Source organism: Neltuma alba, unplaced genomic scaffold, assembly GCF_004799145.2.
Source record: "Neltuma alba isolate B1F8T4 unplaced genomic scaffold, ASM479914v2 tig00004508_pilon, whole genome shotgun sequence".
Lineage (NCBI taxonomy): Eukaryota > Viridiplantae > Streptophyta > Magnoliopsida > Fabales > Fabaceae > Neltuma > Neltuma alba.
Genome location: NW_021633738.1, coordinates 210,100 through 230,172, shown reverse-complemented (window position 1 = coordinate 230,172; position 20,073 = coordinate 210,100). Strand labels below are relative to the sequence as shown.

The 20,073-nt window shown below is 37.0% G+C and overlaps 1 protein-coding gene across 2 annotated transcripts; it reads left to right on the top strand.

The window, feature by feature from the left end:
• Nucleotides 1-3,701: 3,701 nt before the first annotated feature.
• LOC114745000 (vacuolar protein-sorting-associated protein 33 homolog) lies at nucleotides 3,702-19,919 on the top strand. Of its 2 annotated transcripts, XM_028933142.1 has the most exons (22): nucleotides 3,702-3,979; nucleotides 4,067-4,106; nucleotides 4,359-4,439; nucleotides 4,734-4,928; nucleotides 5,035-5,145; nucleotides 5,287-5,352; nucleotides 5,543-5,650; nucleotides 5,776-5,820; nucleotides 6,670-6,726; nucleotides 12,507-12,598; nucleotides 13,071-13,122; nucleotides 13,317-13,373; nucleotides 13,720-13,782; nucleotides 13,878-13,984; nucleotides 15,154-15,276; nucleotides 15,588-15,669; nucleotides 15,748-15,818; nucleotides 16,662-16,742; nucleotides 17,468-17,525; nucleotides 17,721-17,782; nucleotides 18,438-18,531; nucleotides 19,401-19,919. In XM_028933142.1, the coding sequence occupies exons 1-22, from the start codon at nucleotides 3,927-3,929 to the stop codon at nucleotides 19,488-19,490; spliced, it is 1,788 nt and encodes a 595-aa protein (XP_028788975.1). In that variant the 5' UTR covers nucleotides 3,702-3,926; the 3' UTR covers nucleotides 19,491-19,919. The 2 variants fall into 2 exon arrangements, with proteins under 2 accessions (XP_028788975.1, XP_028788976.1); XM_028933143.1 differs by lacking the exon at nucleotides 4,067-4,106 and having other exon boundaries at nucleotides 4,359-4,489.
• Nucleotides 19,920-20,073: the final 154 nt, after the last annotated feature.

Here is a 20,073-nt window from a genome sequence, read left to right as displayed (position 1 = left end):
TAGTAGTCATGCCAAATTTGTTGTGGCGACGTTGATTTTAACTTCTTGTCGGGAAAAAAAGAATAAAAATTCGTGCTTGATTTCCATGATACTTACGTTGCATTCAGTTTTTTTATTGCATTACAATTTTGTAATTAAACCAAAGGGGCTCTAAAGCCCAGCTTGGGGGCTCTATTATTTTCAGTTGGTATATGTGGATAGGGTGTGTTTGGCAAGCACCCCAAACCATGGTTTTGGGACCCAAACCATGGTTTGGGAAAAATGTTAGCCAAACACCCTTAAAAAAATCAAAACCATGGTTTTGGGAAAAGCAGAAATTTTTTACTTTTGAAGAAAAAAGGGAGAGTGTGAGAGCCTATAGGATATGTATCTTGTTGTTTTTTTATAAAAATATTTTTTATAAACATATTTAATCTTATATCTTATAAATATATATACATATTAATTATTTATTAATTATATTATCTTATATATTATTAATATATGTTAATAAAAAATATATTATTAACAATTTTATTCCTTCAAATTAAAATATATCATAAAATATATTTTTTCTATAATTATCATATTAATTTATGTCAATTTGTATATATAAAAAGTACTTCTAATAACAACTATCCAAACACTCATATTTCTCAAAATCACTTTTTCACAAAATCTATTCTTTCCAAAATCTATTTTTTTCAGAATCTATTCTCCAGAAACTATTCTCCAAACTATGGTTTGGTTTTATCTAAACACACCCTAAATATTGAACTGTATAGATGCTTCTCTTTCAAAATTATCATGTGGAATTTTTTTTTTTTTTGGAAAAATTTTACTAAGTGCCCATTTGGTTCTATGCATTACATCAGGATTCTTTATACTCCTAATGCAATGCCCCCTTCCAAGTGTTTGGTTGGCACATTTAGGTTGTAAAAGTGATTACTAGATATGTCAAGAATACATTATATGAGGTAATAAGGACTACACTACTAAAGGTGAAGAATGGGAGTTACAACATATGAGAATATGTGAAAAGACCTTGCTTGCCCTTGGCTTCCCGATCATCTCGCTTTACCCTCGTCATTCCCAAAGACCCTTCCTCCACCAATGGGCACCTTCATCATTCCTTCCTCCTCCATCCTCCTCCATCGTTCTTGGTTGTTCTTCATTCTTGTTCCCCATTCCCCTATTTCTTCCTAAATTTCTACCTAATTTCTTGCTCTTGTTCCTTGTTCTTATTCGTTCTTCGTTTCTTCATCTTCTATCATTTATTCGTTTGAACTTTTAGGGATTCAATGTAATGAGATCCCCATTTTGGATAGAATGCATTCATGGCGTCTTTAGGCAGGATTTATCTTCTAAATTAGAAATAGTTATCAGATTTTGAGAAATCACTTAATTACATTGTCTATATTGAGCTCCTTATCATGGTTGGGTGATTCCATGTATAAAATCATGTGGGAGCTACTGGATATGAATCTCCAGGACTCTCTTTGTTGAAGAAGGGACTCGTTGTCCAGATTTTTCTAGGTGAAGACGTGGAGAGGGGGATGAGGAATGATGAACAAGGGGCAACAATGGGAATTTTATTTGTGTGTAAAGGCATTTCTGTCCATTCAGTTTTATTTGCATCTGATTAAATATAAATAGTAAATTGCATTTTACCACTTTTAGTGTTGTACCAAGCAACTTCATGGTAATGGTTATTGCACTACATTACATTCCCCATGATTACATTTCATCACATTCTCACTGATTTCACAAACCCAACGAGCTATAGAGGATTGCTCCTGTCGCTTTATTTCAATTCAATATCGAAATTATGAAAAAATTTTCAATGCAATATCGAAGGACCAAAATGAAATTATGTCTGAACGGTAAGTGATAGAAATTCATTAGTTTATTTTCTATAGTTATATATATTAGGGTCTTATATTTAGGACCAGAAAAGTACATACATAAATTTGTAAGTTTGAATTTATAGAATTTTTCAAAATTTTGCAAGTGTTTGAGTACAAATACATGTTTTCATAACAAGCAATAGCAAAACTTGTACGAAAATTTTCAATTTATAAAATCACATGTTTTGTTATAAAAGAAATTTTATGAATAAGTTTACTGATATGGATATATATTTGAACGTCTAACAAGGCAAAATTAATTTGGACGTAGTGTTATTAGACCTATTACTCCCTTTTAAAACTATTAAATAAAAATTAACACCATTTAGAATTCTTATTATTTAAAATAAAAGGAAACTATAAAGACCTCTAAATTAATTTTCCTAACTAATAATAACAAAATTTACATATGGATTGGTCATTTGTCATCAAAACATAATTTCACTTTGATTCTTTAGTCTGCAATGAAAGTTTATAATTTTTCACATCCAAATTGAAATAAAATCACATTAATATTTATTTAACGAGGTTATCTCTCTCTTTTTCCATCAATCAACATATATTAAAATAGCTAAGAGCTGACACCTCCCACCACCTCTTATAAAGTTTGTGTGGTTTATATCTCATATTATCAAAACAGGGATGGTAGTGACGATGGATGTAGGGGAGAGGGTGTTAAATTATCTAAATAAAAGAAGGGAATATGTTAAAATATAGAGTACTTTGATAGAGAGGATTCATCGTTCTTGGCATTACCAAAGACAAGTTCGCAAATGATATTTGTTTAAGAGATTATTAAAAGTTTTTGTTTGAAGTAATCAATTATGTGTTGGCATTCGCTTAACTTCGTGGAAGGAACATCATCTTAAATTTTCATTCTTGGAGATTTTACAATTTTATTATTGAGATAATTAATTTTTTAATTCTTATAGTTTTAACTTGATTCGATCCTGAAATTTTAGAATTTTAATATTAAGATGATTAATTTTTTAATTCGTATAAGAATTTTTTATTATTCTTAATTTTTTTGAAATTTAATTATGGACGATTAAAATTCAAAATTTGCACAGAGCGCGCACACACACAAAATCATTTATCACAGTCATATAAAAATAGATTTTAATAAACAATATAATATTGAAAATAAAAATTAAAATATCATTTTAAAAGTTTTTAAATATATATACCAATGTATAAAATGCCCTTGCTCATAAGTTGTTGCTTTTTTTTTTTTCCCTTCGCCGCTGGAATTTATTAGTTATTATATATATTTATGAGTTATAGATATATTAATCTTTAATATAAGATTCATTTTAACTTCAATCTGATTCTAAATGTAAAATTCTAGTTTATTTTGTCTCTTATATTTATCTATTAATAGTTTTTGTAATAATTATATATATTAAAAATTCTGTCAAATAGTAGTTCTAACTAATACATATAATTAATAAGATATTTTAAGAAAAATAATACTTATTACTTATAAATAATTAACTTAACAAATTTTATTACGAGAAAATCACAAAAAAAGATTGTGAAATTTGAAAAATTACAAATAAGGACTTGTTACAATATTAGTATGGGTTTTGATAATAACATTGTAACACCATGCACTCCCCTAAATAACAGCATAGGTTTTGATAAAAAATTTTGTGAATGGGTCTTTATCTGTAAGTTTTTAAATTTTATGGTATTTTTTTTGTGATTTTCCCTTTTATTAATATTCTCAAACTAAATGCAGTGTAATGTAACTTCCCAGCCTATTTTCCCTGCCAACACAGAACACACCATTTCCTCTGCTTATCGTGCTAATGAAATTATGAGAAGCTACTGCTGCGTTTTCACTTCTCTAAACTGATCTCACTGACTGCAAACTTCCCTGGAAATCTCGAAGCCTTCTGGCAGGTTCAATTCAAGGATCATCTAGCTCCATGCTCATGGACGCGTCGAGCCTGAATTATCCTTTCGGATTTCCGCTTTGCTGAGAACATAAGTTCCAACGAAACTTCCTGGATTCGCTGAGAATTATTATCGTTCTCAATGGCTCAAATTCCCAACCTCGACAATGCTCCTGTCAATCTCACATCCGTTAGGTAAGAACCAATGCTCTGTGATCGTTATGAAGTGTATGTCTTCAAATGCAATGTTGACATTGTGTCTCCCTTTTTTGCTTATTTCAGGGAACAATCTCAAAAGGAGCTCATCAATATCCTCAAGAATGTAAGTGCTTTGTTTTTAATCCCCGCCATTTATTCATTTCACAAAAATGGAAATATGAACCATAGAAAAATAAAATTTTTATTTCGGCTTACTTACCATGGCTTAAAAAGATGTAACTAAGGAATTCTGAGTTCCGTTCTGCACTATAACTTCATATGCAAGTATTCTACTTGATTTTCTTGCTTGCATATGGTAAAGTTACTAAATTTTGACTTTATGAATGTTTCATAAATTGACTTGGAGTGCTCGCAGGTTCGAGGAAAAAAGTGCTTGGTAATCGATCCGAAGCTCGGGGGATCTCTCTCCTTAATTATACAGACATCAATTCTGAAGGCACTTATCCTAAAACTACTCTTTCCTTTGAGGTCTTTTTTGGGACTAAGGTTATGGTGATATTAGTAAAATTAATCCTGGACAATATCATTCTATAGCTATCTTTTTTATATTAAACAAGAAGAAGAAGAAGAAGAGAGGAGTGACAATATGCTCTCCATCAAAAATTAATTTTTTTCCCTCTTGCTAATTCAGTGAATTCATTTTTTTATTTTTCATCTTGGTTTTTTGCCCAACAAGCAGTTTATTTAGTTTCTGATGATATTGAGTGGTCTTATTTAACTATTTAAACAGGAGCTTGGGGCTGAATTACGGCATCTTTCAGCTGAGCCAGTTCAAACTGACTGCAGCAAAATAGTTTACCTTGTGCGCTCTCAGCCTAATTTGATGAAATTTATATGTTCAAATGTTAACAATGACGTATCAAAAGGACTGCAAAGAGAGTATCATGTTTATTTTGTCCCTCGCCGCACTGTAGTTTGTGAGAAAGTAAGTTCTTTTTTAGGGGAAATTTATCCATTCTCCTTGCTCTAAGTCCCTTTTATTAATACGTTTCTTTATGCATACAATATAATTCATCATTTTTGTCATGCAGGTTCTTGAAGAAGAGAAAGTACATCACATGATGTCAATAGGGGAATATCCCCTGTATCTTGTACCAATGGATGATGATTTGCTCTCGTTTGAACTAGACCTTGCTTACAAAGTATGGTTGATGTTGCTGTAGTTACACATATCCATTGGGACTCGTATCTATTTTAGCTTGTTTTCTTGGCCATGACTTGGCTTGTACTTATTATTTCTATTGACTAATGGCTTATTCTATTTTTCCATCTCTTTGTGGTAGGAATGCCTGGTGGATGGTGATACAAGCTCACTTTGGCATATTGCAAAAGCTATTCACAAACTTGAGGTTTTAGATTACATTAGTATTTATATAGATTTGTAATAATGCAACTTAAGAATAATTAGTGGGGATATATCAATAGAATTCCTTTTCTATGAATATCATCGCAAATATGAAATCTCATACGATTATTTGGTCTGTATATTCTCTGATATAAATATTATCATAGCTGTGATGCTTTCACTATATTTTACAGTTTTCTTTTGGATTGATACGAAATGTGAGGGCAAAAGGGAAAGCATCTGTGCGTGTAGCAGACATTCTAAACCGCATGCAAGCTGAGGAACCAGTTAGCTCACCCGATGTAACTTTGCATTACTCTGCTTCTCTTCAAACTACTTAGCATTGTTGATAACAAAGACGACAAAGTTATGAGATCTTGATGAAAGTGCTTCTTATAACTATTCACTTGCGTTATTGTTTGTACAGATGCTTGTGCCAGAGATAAATACTCTTATCCTCTTAGATAGGGAGGTAAGTCCTTTTCACCATATCATCTTAGATATTCATATGACATTAGGTAAGCCAAATTATGTATGTGTATGGTAGTCTATTTCATCGCTTCTCCTATATACAACATAATCGCCCATTGAAATTCTGACATCTATTGGGATAACGAACCCTGACATAAGATTAGATGGAGTGTAAGCTGGGCTTGACGCCAAAATGATGTAGAAAAGAACTAAAAATGCGAGGGAGGAATTTCGGAAAAGAAAAACTGAGTAGTTGGTGAGGATGATACTAAGGTTTTGAATGATTATGGACATATGTTTGCAAATGAGTGTGGTAAGGATGATACTGAGGTTTGAGTGATTATGGATAGAAAGTGGTGATAAGGTTGATGCTATGATTTCATTTGCAAAGGCTCTTACACTTTCTTTCTCCCTTTAGTAAAGAATTATTGAAAAACAGGGGAATGAAGTATATGTCAATGTGAAATCGACAGTTCAGTCTACTGAAGACTCGAATATTTAAAGCATGTGAATGTTGAGATTTGATGTTTAAGCTTATGTTCACTTAATATTAGTTTTTCATGAATTTAGTTCTTTTTTTATTACATACCATTTGAATTGTAACTCAGTTCACTTATTTTTAGTTTAAGGGCTATTTCTTCATGATGTCTGTGAAGAGTAATTAATTCAAGATTCTTTTTTGAAGCTGCTAAATTTGAAAATTGAATATTATTGCACATATATTTTATGCTTTGGGTTTATTTTCTATGCCATTGTTTATGTCTCCTTTAGAGTTCTTGTTATGCCAGATACAGTTGATGTTTGCATAAAAGGTTGATTGGTCATTGAAACTGATTACTTTTTGATGCAGGTGGACATGGTTACTCCTTTGTGTTCTCAGTTAACATATGAGGGGCTTGTTGACGAGGCAAGTTAACTCAGAAGCAGACTATATCTTTTTAAATGAGCAACTATTGCACAAAAGATTTTGTTATTTTGTCATCCGATTGGGTCTTTTCCTTAGAATTTTCTTTAAACATGCTTGGTGTTGTGTGCGTGTGTACCTATGTGAAAAGAAATTTAATTTGTTTATGATATTATGGATCAAAACATGGGTTTTTGGCATATGTCATAATTTCAGCAAGGATTTCTGGACAATACATAAGCTTCATGCCCCTTCTATTTGAAATTTTAGTGTGATAGGTTTTTCCCAGAGAACACCAGTAACAAATCAAAATATAAAAGATACGCAGGCAAGTAAAAGGGAAATGCTGAGATTTTTGGTATTAAATCAAAATATCTGAATCAGAGCTACAAATGTTCCAGCGGTGATTCAGTTCAAAAATCCTATGCCCTCACAATAGCTACTGAATATGCAAATAACTAACCAAGCCGGAGCAAGGTCCTACTGGCCTCTCGTGAGAACCAGTCCCAACAGGTATAACCCGCATCAAAAGAAAAACCTCGTACCCCCACAAAGAAAGCTGGTCCTAATATAAGCAGCAGCGAACAATACAAAAAGTACCTAATGAAACATCAACGTCTACAGCCCCCTAACTGTCATCCTTCTAGCTCTAGTGTCCCTAGACTTTCCTTTTATAGGTCTGAGCAAAAGCGTTGACTCTATCATTACCCTCCCCTAAAAGCTTCACCTTGTCCTCAAGGGGAAAGTTTGGGAATTGTTTGGCAATAGTGTCAGCCTCTTCCCAAGAGTTCTCAAATTCTGGTAGATCTTTCCATTGGACCAGCACTTCCAGGTGACCATTTGTGAGCTTGCGCACCTTGCAAATATCTTGAGGCTGAACCTGGAGCTCCCACGTGTTAGATAGGGCTGTGGGGATAGTGGAAGACAGTGCTGTGGAGTTGACCGATTTTTTAAGCTGGGAAATATGGAAGACTGGATGGATTCTTGCTGTAGGGGGTAACTCCAACCTGTAAGCTACCTTTCCGACCCTTTCTATTATCTTGAATGGTCCATAGAAACGAGGGCTGAGTTTCTCATTAAGCCTCTTCGCAAGTGTCTTCAATCTGTAAGGCTTGATTTTCACATATACCAAGTCACCAGTTTCTAACTGGACGTCCCGGCGGTGCTTGTTAGCTTGCTCCCTCATTTGTGCCTGAGCTTTGCTGAGATTTTCCTTGAGAATAGTAATGATGTGATTTCTGTCTTGAATTTGTTCATTGACTGCCTCGATTTGAGAGGGTTCTTCATGCAGCTTGAAAAAAGTTGGTGGTTCTCTCCCATAGACAGCTTTGAATGGGGTCATCCCTGCGGCACTGTGGTATGAGGTATTGTACCAGTACTCCGCCCAAGACAACCATGAAAGCCACTGCTTTGGTTTTTCATTCACAAAACAACGAAGATAAGTTTCCAACCCCCGATTCAGCACTTCAGTTTGGCCATCACTCTCAGGATGGTAGGCAGAGCTAAGGCAAAGTTGAGTTCCAGCTTGTTTAAACATCTCTCTCCAGAATTGACTAATAAAAACCCGGTCCCTATCTGACACAATAGTCTTAGGGAATCCATGTAGCTTGACAATCTCTTGCGTAAACCTTTCAGCAACATCTTTTGCAGTGAAGGGATGGGAGAGGGCTAGGAAGTGGGCATACTTTGTGAGCCTATCAACTACCACCAGGATGGTATCATACCTTTTAGCCTTAGGGAGCCCTGTGATGAAGTCCATACTGATATCTTCCCATATTTGTTGTGGAATGGGAAGTGGCTGTAGCAATCCTGCTGGGGATTGGGTTAAGTATTTATTTTTTTGGCACACATCACAGCAAGACACATATCGTTGAATGTCTTTTCTCATGCCTTCCCAATAGACCACGCTGGACAGTCGCTTGTAGGTTCGTAAAGACCCCGAATGACCTCCCACCGGAGAGTCATGGAATTCTTTCAGTAACAGTGGAATCCTAGCGGAGGCCTTAGGGAGCACAAGACGCCCTTTATGATGTAGGCATCCATTCCTTAAACTATACCCATCGACTGGCCCAGCTTTGGTGATTAGTTGCTGCATTATCCGGTTGAGTTTAGGATCAGCTTGGACTTCCCGTTCCCATTCTTCAATGTCATCTTGCTGCCACCAGGATAATCCAAACATGGCAGCGTTCTCCTCCTTCCTTGAGAGAGCATCTGCAGCTCTATTCTCTTTTCCAGGTTTGTACAAGATCTCAAAATTGAATCCCATGAGTTTAGAGACCCATCGTTGTTGGTTTTCTTCCACAATCCTCTGCTCCAGTAGGAATTTCAATGCCTTTTGATCAGTCCGGATGATGAATTTTTGCCCCCATAAGTAATGGCGCCACTTTCGAACTGCCAGGACAATAGCCATGAGTTCCCGCTCATATACCGAACAGCTTTGGGCCCGCTGTGATAATTTCTGGCTGAAATAGGCAATGGGCTTGCCCTTCTGCATCAGCACAGCCCCTACACCTGTCCCCGACGCGTCGGTTTCCAGTTCAAACGGCTCAGAAAAGTCTGGCAACGCCAATACAGGCAGTGAGGTCATTGCTGTTTTGAGTGCTTCAAAGGCTTCACTAGCGGCATTTGACCATTTGAAAGCATCCTTTTTAAGCAAATCGGTGAGTGGGCTGGCTATCTTCCCATAATTCTTCACAAACCGCCTGTAATACCCTGTAAGCCCCAAAAATCCTCTCAATTGCTTGATGTTTCGGGGTGTCGGCCACTGCACCATACTTTCTATCTTACTCGGATCAGCCTGTACTCCTTCCCGGGATATAATATGGCCGAGATACTCCACTTTGGGTTGAGCAAAAATGCATTTCTTAAGATTGATAACCAGCTGGTTCTTCCCCAATACAGAAAAAACAGCCTCCAAATGCTTGAGGTGAGTGGTTAAATCACAGCTATATACTAATATATCATCAAAGAACACAAGTACAAATTTTCTCAAATAATCTCGGAATACCTCATTCATCAATGCTTGGAAGGTTGACGGAGCGTTGGTTAACCCAAATGGCATAACCTTGAATTCATAATGCCCTTCATGTGTTCGAAACGCTGTCTTGGGCTCATCTCCAGATTTAATGCGAATCTGATGATATCCAGATTTGAGGTCTAGTTTAGTAAACACTGTAGCCCCTTTGAGTTCGTCCAGTAGCTCATCAATGGCAGGAATTGGGAATTTATCAGGTATCGTAATCTTGTTCAGCGCTCTATAGTCCACGCAAAATCTCCAACTTCCATCCTTCTTCTTAACTAGCAGCACTGGACTGGAATACGGGCTCTGACTGGGCTGAATAATCCCGGCTTTTAACATATCCTTTACTAAATTCTCTATCTCATTTTTCTGGGCATGGGGATACCGATAGGGTCTAATATTGGGGGGTTGCTCACCTGGTTTAATGACTATGGCGTGATCTCTGAACCGTGCGGGAGGTAACCCGGTGGCTGGCCTACAAACAGGGGCATGTTGATTCAGTAAATTCTGAATCTCCGGTATTTGAACATCAATTTCCTCGCTGTCCTCCCCTGAAAGCCCATTAAACTCAATCAGGAAAGCCTCTCCCTGCTTTTGAATCGATCTGAGTAGTGCCTTGAAGGAAACTTGAGCCTTGGTTAGCGTAGGATCCCCCTTCAGGCAAATTTGATTGCCTTTTTCGCCTATCTTCATCGTCAACTGGCTCCAATTCATGCGAACCTCCCCCAGAGATTTCAACCATTCCACTCCCAATACCGCATCTACACCCCCTAATGGAAAAGGGTAGAAGGTTTGATTCAACTCAATGCCTTGGAGGGCCATCTTTACGTTGGAGCACTTCAAGTTGCGCGTGAAATGATAGCCGTCTCCTACAGTGATTGTGTATGCCGCGACTTCTTCAGTGGGTAACCGAGCTCTGCTCAGGAATTCCTCTGAAATAAAGTTGTGCGTGGCTCCGCTATCGATCAGTATCACCAGTTCGTGGACCCCCATTTCGCCCTTGACCTTCATCGTGTGGTTGCTGTTCAAGCCTGCAATGGAGTTCATGGAAAGCTCCATTGCTGGTGCTGACCCTTCCTCTCTCTCCTCTTCCTCCTCGACTTCAAACTCCTGCAACGCCTCTTTGAATATTTCGTCCGAATCAACAATCATCACCTGCAGCTGTTTGTTCTTGCAAGTGTGCGTGGGGCTATAATTTTCACCACATTTGAAACACAACCCCTGCTCCCTTCTCCTTGCAATTTCCGAGTCGGGTAGGCGCTTGAATGAGCTGTTCCGTTTGCTTGCTGCAGACCCAGTAGCGCTTTGACTGGTCCGTGCCTCCCCTGTTTTGAGCTCCGTCTTTTTCGTGGTGTCTGTGTGTGCCGAGTAAGTGGCAATTCCTCTGGCATGCTCCGGCACATGAGAGACCCGAGGGAAGTGGGTTTGGGTCAATCCAGGTTTGGGCCCATTAGAGAAACGTTGAGCCCGATTTGCCCTAGCCCATTTATCATCTTCCAGTATTGCGTTTTTCTCCTCAATGCGCAGCGCCCATTCCATTATTTCTCTAAGTGTTGAGGCATGAGTTAATCGGAGTTCCGCCCTAATGTCCGCCTTGAGTCCGTTCCGGAAAGCCCCTATCAAGCATTCCTCGGACGCCTCCTTGAGTTGAGCAGCATGGCGCTCAAATTCCTCAACATATTCCAGCACCGAACGTTCCTGTCTTACCGAAAAGAGCATCTCATATATCCCTCCTTTATGTGCTGAGTGAAATCGACGCACCAACTCCCTCTTGAACTCTGCCCAGCTCCTAATAGGTGTCCGTGTTTCCACCCATTGGTACCAGTTTAATGCCTTTCCCTCCAGGCATACGATGGCTGCTTCTAACTTCTCATTCTCAGCTATAGCATTGACGTTGAAATATCTTTCGACTCTGAAAAACCAGCCGAGAGGGTCTTCTCCAGCGAACAGGGGTAACTCCAGTCGTCTATGCCTCCTGGTATCTTTGTCCCCACCTCCCATACTGGCTGTGTCGTCCTCTGATGACGGTTCCTCGGCCCCTTGGACGCGGGATTCAGCGGCATTCTTTGTTTTTCTGCCGGCTGACTCCAACCTTAACACTACTTCTCTAATGACGTTTATGCCGCCGGTTAAGTCGTCCACTCTCCTGGACAGGTTTGCTACCGTTTCTTTCAGTTCCTGCACCTCATTCTCCATTGCTGTTGCCCGGGATTCTCACCGCTCTGATACCAAATGATAGGTTTTTCCCAGAGAACACCAGTAACAAATCAAAATATAAAAGATACGCAGGCAAGTAAAAGGGAAATGCTGAGATTTTTGGTATTAAATCAAAATATCTGAATCAGAGCTACAAATGTTCCAGCGGTGATTCAGTTCAAAAATCCTATGCCCTCACAATAGCTAACTGAATATGCAAATAACTAACCAAGCCGGAGCAAGGTCCTACTGGCCTCTCGTGAGAACCAGTCCCAACAGGTATAACCCGCATCAAAAGAAAAACCTCGTACCCCCACAAAAGAAAGCTGGTCCTAATATAAGCAGCAGCGAACAATACAAAAAGTACCTAATGAAACATCAACGTCTACAGCCACCCTAACTGTCATCCTTCTAGCTCTAGTGTCCCTAGACTTTCCTTTTATAGGTCTGAGCAAAAGCGTTGACTCTATCATAGTGTGAGTCTGTGGTGAAGCTGTATATCCAGCGGTACACAATAAGACAAGATAAAATGTATGTGTAGGCTTAATGGAAATTCATATCATTGTAGTTTCTGCACATCAACAATGGTGCTGTGGAGCTTGATTCATCTATTATGGGTCAACAAGAAGGAAAAAAGATGAAAGTTCCTCTTAATTCAAGGCAAGTTATTCGCTTTACTTGTTTTATTTTGTTAGTTACGCAAATAAGTTTTGCATTTCCTAGATCATTGATTTTTTCCCCCAAATTAACTTTAAATTTTATTTCATGTTTTCTCATAAACTCTCTTCAAGCTTATAACTTAAGGAGGGGTTGTGGTATAACCCTGCCAAATAGTCACTGAATAAAGCAAAAAAGAGAACAACAGCAGATATAAATAAGGGAGATCCTTAGGTTTTGATATCAATGCTTAGAAACTGAATCAGAATTTAGGGTATGGATGGAACACCTGGCAAAAATCTCAAAATTTTCCATAAAGTGTGGTTAAAAAGAATGCCGCTGGTTCCTTATGCCTCCATCAGCATTATCTTTTTGGCCATGTTTAAATGCTGTTTCTTTATTCTTCTGTTTTTCTATATTTTGTCTTCCTTTTGCTTATCTATTGGTTTTACATTCACTTGCATTTTTACGTTAGTGACAAGCTTTTTAAGGAGATACGGGATCTCAATTTTGAAGTTGTTGTCCAGGTTACTTCATTTTTACCACCTTTTGAGTCATTAAACATTTTCTTTTTTATATATTAATAATCCCTCTATCTCTCTCTCTCTCTCTGTGTGACGCACCTGCATGTGCGTGCATTCTTGAGAGTTTGTCGAAGGGTTATTAGAAATATGATATTTGGATATGTTGGAGCTCTATTTTCTTAGTAGCTGTATTGCAGATTTTGCGTCAAAAAGCTACATCCATGAAGCAGGACTACACAGAGATGACAACTACTGTAAGTAGATAGGTTTATCCTTGGACGCTGATTTTTCTGTATACACTTTGCATGTATGTAGAATTTTCATGAAGTTCCTAGTGATTTTTTTAAGATTTTTTTTTAATATCTTTTTCTGCCTACAGGTGGTCAAATTGTCTAATAACGTGAAGTGAGGCTTTTGTTGTTGTATTAGATTATAAGAGTTTTTCATTAAGTGCCTGACAAATGAGAACCTGAATAGTCCAGGATTACTTCATGACAGCGCATTTACCTTATCTGCTGCAGTAATACTAGTTTTATTAGTTTGGGAAAATTTAAAGGCATTCACAAATGGTTTTTAACATATGGTCTCCATCATATCCAGACACAGACAGTTTCTGAATTGAAGGATTTTGTCAGAAAGCTGAACTCATTGCCAGAAATGACTGTAAGATTTTTTATTTTTACTGTTCTTGACATTTCATCAATAGGATTTGCCTCGTGATTTTTAAAATAATAATTTTCTTTAAATTATTGCTCCAGAGACACATAAATCTGGCACAACACTTGTCAAAATTCACATCAAAGCCATCATTTCTTGGGCAGCTTGATATGGAACACACAATAATTGAGTCCCAAAGTTATGACATGTGAGTAGTTGTATATTTATTCCAATGTATACTGAGAGCAACTTGATATTGAACTCACTTATATGTGCTTGCTAATTTAAAATTTGCTTGAAAAATGTGGACTTTGCACTTGTTCTGCTTGATGTCATTTGAGTTGTGTTTGATAAATGCATGCTTCTCCATTTCTCCAGCTCACTATGAAATTTGATGACCTTTTCGCTGAATGCAACATTTTGTATTTACAATTTCTTTCATAGCAAATATTAAGGTGTGGGAAACTTTGTGGACTGCAGATACTTGTATCAATAGAACTTTTGAGATGATAAGTAGGAAGCCACAATCAAATCTCCTTCCAAGTTCCTAGTCTTTCCTTTTTTTCTTTAATGAAACTAATCTAACATCAAAGAGACATGATTTAACATTGCCTTTGGGATATGTCATTTCAATTTTCCTTTTTTGCTTTTTCTTACGGTCAATAATACACTGAGTTGAATCTTAATCGCTACTAAGAGTTATTAATAGATAAAGACTAATGGTTTCCTGCTATATCGGTTCTGTTGCAGTCCAATTGCAAGGTATGGGACTTGAGTCCTATATTGGACGTATAGGATTTTATGTGAAATTGATATGGTCTTTAGGCTTTCCAGTCTTGTGAGATGGCTTTTTGCTGCGGCTCTCTAAAAGGTTTCTATATTGCAATTGTGCATTGTTGTTAATGGGTTAGCCTAGGTTAAAAAGCTATTACTAAGACGGACTACACTGTACCAGGATTGTGTAGTGCTGAGGTAATTTTGAGATCCTACATTGGAAGCATGAGACTTTAGTCCTACCTTGGGCTCTCCAACCTACTGCCTAGCTATTAACACGTGGTTCTGTCAAAGTTTCCCATCACAGTCATTTCTTCTGCTATTATAAACTTTCAAGCTACAGTTATGATTATTCACCTAGTGGGATTATAGATTTATGTTATGTATTTTATGTCTTATGGCATGCTAGCTGAATTTATATCATATGAATTTAGATCTGTATACAAGATTTTTTTTTTTTTTTGGGTATTATAAAAACTGTCATTTCTATTGTTTTCATCTGGATTAGCGTCTTGCTGCTTTTGATGTGATATGCTTCAAAGGATGCTGCAAGTGCATCACTTAAAAACTGTGAAACTTATGTTGTTCGATTCATACATGCAGATGCTTTGAGTACATTGAGGAGATGATCCAGAAGCAGGAGCCACTTACCACTGTCCTGCGCCTTCTTATATTATTTTCTGTTACTAATTCAGGGTTGCCAAAGAAGCATTTTGACTATTTGAGGCAAGATTTTCATGCTTAATATGGCCTTCCTCTTTTTTCCCCCCCATTTGGTGACACATTAGATCTTGGCTCTCTTTAACTTATAACATTAACCCCCATTTTTCATTTTATAGCTTTTTTTTTTTTTTTTGGAGGACTTAAAGATGTCTGTATATTTTATGCTTCCAATTTAGGAGAGAACTAGCCACAGCTATGGGTTTGAGCACATGGCAACACTAACTTATAAGATTAACCCCCTATTTTGCATTTTATATCTCTTTTCTTTCTGGGAGGACTTAAAGATGTCTGCCTGCTTTGTATTTCCAATTCAGGAGAGAACTACTTCACAGCTATGGGTTTGAGCATATGGCAACACTAAATAATTTAGAGAAATCTGGACTCCTAAAAAAGCAGGTATATGAGTTATTTGAAACGCAAATATATTTAAATGTTTACATTTTTAATCTCTCATTTTGCATATGATCCTTGCAGGAGTCAAAAAGCAACTGGTTTACTGTAAAACGTGCTCTACAGCTTGTAGTTGATGACACTGACACAGCGAAGTAATATTTGTTTGACTAAATTTTGTATTGTTTTGTGTTAAGTTCATGAGTTGTGACCATGATCTGCGTTTTTGGTCAACATGATGAGGGATGTGCAGTAGAATTGTAGTGTGTTGAACCTTTATAGGTATATGCTGCATTTTCAATGGGGTAAACTTCTGGGAGAATGCTATGGCAGAGGTTATGCTGGGATCGTACTGTACAATTTGTTCAATGCTTTCCATTGAGACCATCAAAATTATTTTTGTTGTTTTCTTACTCAGCTTGCCTATGCTTTGGCAACCCTTTTCAGATTAGATGACATTGTTCAATTTGAGTCCCTAATAATCTTGTGCTAGGTCTAATTCTGAGTCCTTTTTGCTATGTACCACAACTCTTTCCTCTTCCCTTTACCTGTCCTCTTTCTTCTTTTTTAAAATTAATTGTTGTTGCAGTATTAGCTTTACTTGATTATTGGTTGGATTGATGTGCAAGTGTCTAGGGCCTTTGTTCTTGCAATTAACCGTCATCATTTATACTGTGACCTTTGTAGCTCTGACACTTTCATTTATTGATGCCTTTTTGGTCTGTCAGTAGAAGAACTGATTGTATTTCAGTGTTGATTTGCATTGTCGCAATTAAAGACGGCACTTGCACTTTTGGGTCTTAAATTTGTCTTGCTTGTGTTATACTGGGGGAAAAAAACGTAGCTTATATATTGCCTGTTTTGTGGAGTTGTATTCTCACAACAACTCTATCTTTTTAAATCCTTCACTATCAACACTATTCTTGCACTCTATATTCACATTTTTCTTCTATTTCTTCTTCCTTACTAACATTGCAAATGATATAATGATATGGCAGCCCCAATGATATTGCTTACGTCTTCTCTGGATATGCACCACTCAGTATTCGTCTGATCCACCATGCCATTCGATCTGGATGGTAAATTTGAATCCTTAATGATAAATGTCCCCTAGTTATTTTTGAGCAGGAGAAATCACTGTATTGGATCATTGTCTACCTTTAAACACGAAACAAGTTTAAATTATAGGCACTGTAAAATTCAACTTACCATCCTAACTAATTGTTGGGCGTGGCTTAGTATAGATGCCTAACTGTTAGATAGCATAGGCAAACATGAATCAATGTGGACACCATCAAGTATAATTCAAATTGTTGTACACCTCTGCTCTGCGGATTGTAATAATACCCTATGCCCTAGCACGTAATTGCGTATAAACCTGCTATGACCGCTCTTATTGTCCAAGCTATGCATTAGATATGTTGAAGTAATGAAGTCCAAAGTGATATAATTATCAATAATAAAAATTGGCATGTATTGCTCCTTGTAGTGGGTGAACTCAAATTTCTGCTTAAAGCTGACAAGGCTAACTAGTGATGATCTTTTTATTTTGGTTACTCAAAATTTAGCGGCTGCTTGTTAGATTATAAATAGTTTCCCGCCATGTGATACTTTTTTTTTTAAGCTTTTATCTATGCTAAAGTTGTCACATTATTGCATGTATTGCTATGCTTTTACTTCAAACGACATATTTGTGAGTTAAGTGGTTGCATCGAATTTTCTGGGAATTCTGTGGTGGATGAATATAAACTTAGTAGTTCATTAACATTCTCTTAGCATTTAAATTTGATCATTGATATTTAAGGCGTCCTGTTGAAGAAATTCTGAAGCTGCTGCCCGGACCTCATTTAGAAACTAAGAGGGTCAGTGCGTTTTCCTACTCAAAATCTTGCATCCATGATGTAACTGTCAAAGTTTCTACTTTTGCTGGACATACAATTTTGCTTCATAGTTCATATCCAAGTTCTCATGCTGAATATTTCAAGTGATGCCAATACTATATTCCTTGCCTCTCTTTCTTGTAACTTAAGTTTTGCATTTTCTGCCTATTCATGCAGGGTGGATTCTCAAACAGCCCATCATATGACACTCTGTCTGGTGCTTCAACCAACATAGCTAAGTATGTATTCATCTGTGCTAGTTTTCTAGGATTTTGCATCCCCTGTTCTTTTACCCCTAGAAGAAGATGTACTTCTATAATTGTCAGAAGATGTTATAAATTCCTGGAAACTTATTTTGTTACATCTGTAGTCAGCATCTATGTCAAATCATTGCAGCTTAACATTCTAGCAGTAGATGATGTCATACATTTCCTGCTATTCTTATTGTATTTCACTCACTGTCAGTCACTTGTGGAGCATACTTAGCACCTTAGTTGAGGCTAGTTCCCTTGAGAAAATTCTTTGAAGCAGAAAAGTCTTCAGTGTGTTTAATTGATTTGTAGACATTCTTGTTTAGCTTCCTGAGTAATGTAACATTTGACACTGGTGGATTTACTTTACAAAAGGTGTTATCTAGGTTTAGTCCTTCGGGATTAGTTAGTTGTTTGTAGAAATTATTAAGAAACAACTATATCAAGAATCCGACAGATGACTTGAATCCCTAGTAGCCTATGAATATGGGATGATGGAGACGTATGATGGAGTGATTGAAATGAATAGTATTGTGTTTCCATTTTCTCTTGGTGTTCATATATTTGCTGATTTTTGTCGTTCTTGAAGAAACCAATAAATATGCTTGTTCACCCCTGTTATGACACTTTCCATATTTTTCAGAGTAACTGATGGAAGGCGTTCACTGGTGCTTGTGGTCTTTGTTGGAGGGGTTACCTTTGCAGAAATTTCTGCACTTCGGTTTCTTAGTGCCCAGGTATGTTAATTGGTGTAGTTTTAGATCTGCAGCATGGACTGCGGATGATGTGTGGTTACCCATACTTTTTCCCTGTAAATAAATTCTGGTTTGGCTATTAGCGCAGCTTTTCTTGTCTTCCAAAATTTGTAGTGGCAGCTGCATCTTTATTATATATCACTTATTAATATTCGGACGACGTATTAGGGACTATATGGGTGAGGGTTTTTCGTAAATTAGTAAATTATTTCAGCTTAATCATGTGGTTCTACGAGGAATAACAGATAATTTTCTGGACCTTTTGCAATTGTGATCTTTGCAGAGTCTGATGTGAATAAATCTCAGGATTCTTATTATTCAGTGCTACAATTTTTTTTTATTGGTGTGCTGCAGGAGGTTTTTTTTTTTCGGTGGTTGGGGGGGTGTGGGGTTTATGCTGCATTAGCATGGAAGTTTTTGTAATTGCATGAATATAATGGGGACACACTTCATACGCAGGCATAGTTATGGTTATTACGTCACACAAATGACCCATTCAACTGGAGAAGACCCTTCAACACTAGAAACTCTTGTTTATAAACTGGTGTGCTCACTGTGGAGTTTTTGACCGTAGACGCCACTTACAACTTCTTCGTCCAACAATATAATATATACTGAACTTACTAACATACAAAATAATTTGGGGCCCTAAAATTCTGATATATTAGAAACAGTTGCAATTTTCATGATTCTATATCAACTTTTCCCACAACTGAGCAAGCCCATGCGTGTTTTGCATTGGATAACAAGTCTTTCCTTATCTTCCTACTTATCCCCGTGACTAAAGATCAAGTTTGAGGCTTCTCTTGGAATTTTTATCTTCTCATTTCTTAATTCGGATTGCCTAGCAGGAAGGAATGGCGTATGATTTGATTATTGGAACAACAAAAATAATCAATGGCCGCACAGTTGTGGAAACATTCATGGAGAAGATGGGTTGAAGAGTGAGTACGGTTTTCTATTATCTATATGTCCTCTATATTTGGCAGAGAAAACCAAGACCATCAAGGCGTTTGTTGACGGAATGCAGTGCTGAAAGCTTCATTGGTGCTATAATATCTTTTTGTGTTGATTTGTGGGCGTGTGAAAACTGAAGAATAGGAGCGTGGTCCTTTTGTGGGAATAATCCAAAATGAATAGCAAGAGGGATACTTCTTTATTTGCTCTTTCAGTTTTTGTTGCTAATGAGTGAACTTGGTATCCCATAGGTGTAACTGCTTTGATTTTTTTTTTTTTTTACCCCCAGAATCATTTTTGTGTGTGGCCTTGAAAGAATGGGACGTGGAAGAAAGTTAAGAATAACAGCCTAATCTGATGTGTAATTGCTATTACTAGTTATAAATATGATAAGGACTTGTTTTCTTTTTGCAGTCGATGCATTAAAGATTCTCTCTTTTCTCTTCTCTAGTGCAACTCATACCATCTTGGTTCAAGTCTTTACGTATGTCGCTTTTAAACGTTGTACGAGAAGTAGGGGCAGATCCAAAAAAGAATTCAAGTGATAATTTCTTCAAGTGATTATTT

Bases quoted from the DNA above. Each gene is read 5' to 3' on its own strand.
- LOC114745000 (XM_028933142.1), top strand. From the start codon at position 3,927: ATGGCTCAAATTCCCAACCTCGACAATGCTCCTGTCAATCTCACATCC. The intron at 13,985-15,153 runs GTGAGTAGTTGT...TCATACATGCAG, and splicing joins GAGTCCCAAAGTTATGACAT to ATGCTTTGAGTACATTGAGG. The intron at 16,743-17,467 runs GTAAATTTGAAT...TTGATATTTAAG, and splicing joins CATGCCATTCGATCTGGATG to GCGTCCTGTTGAAGAAATTC.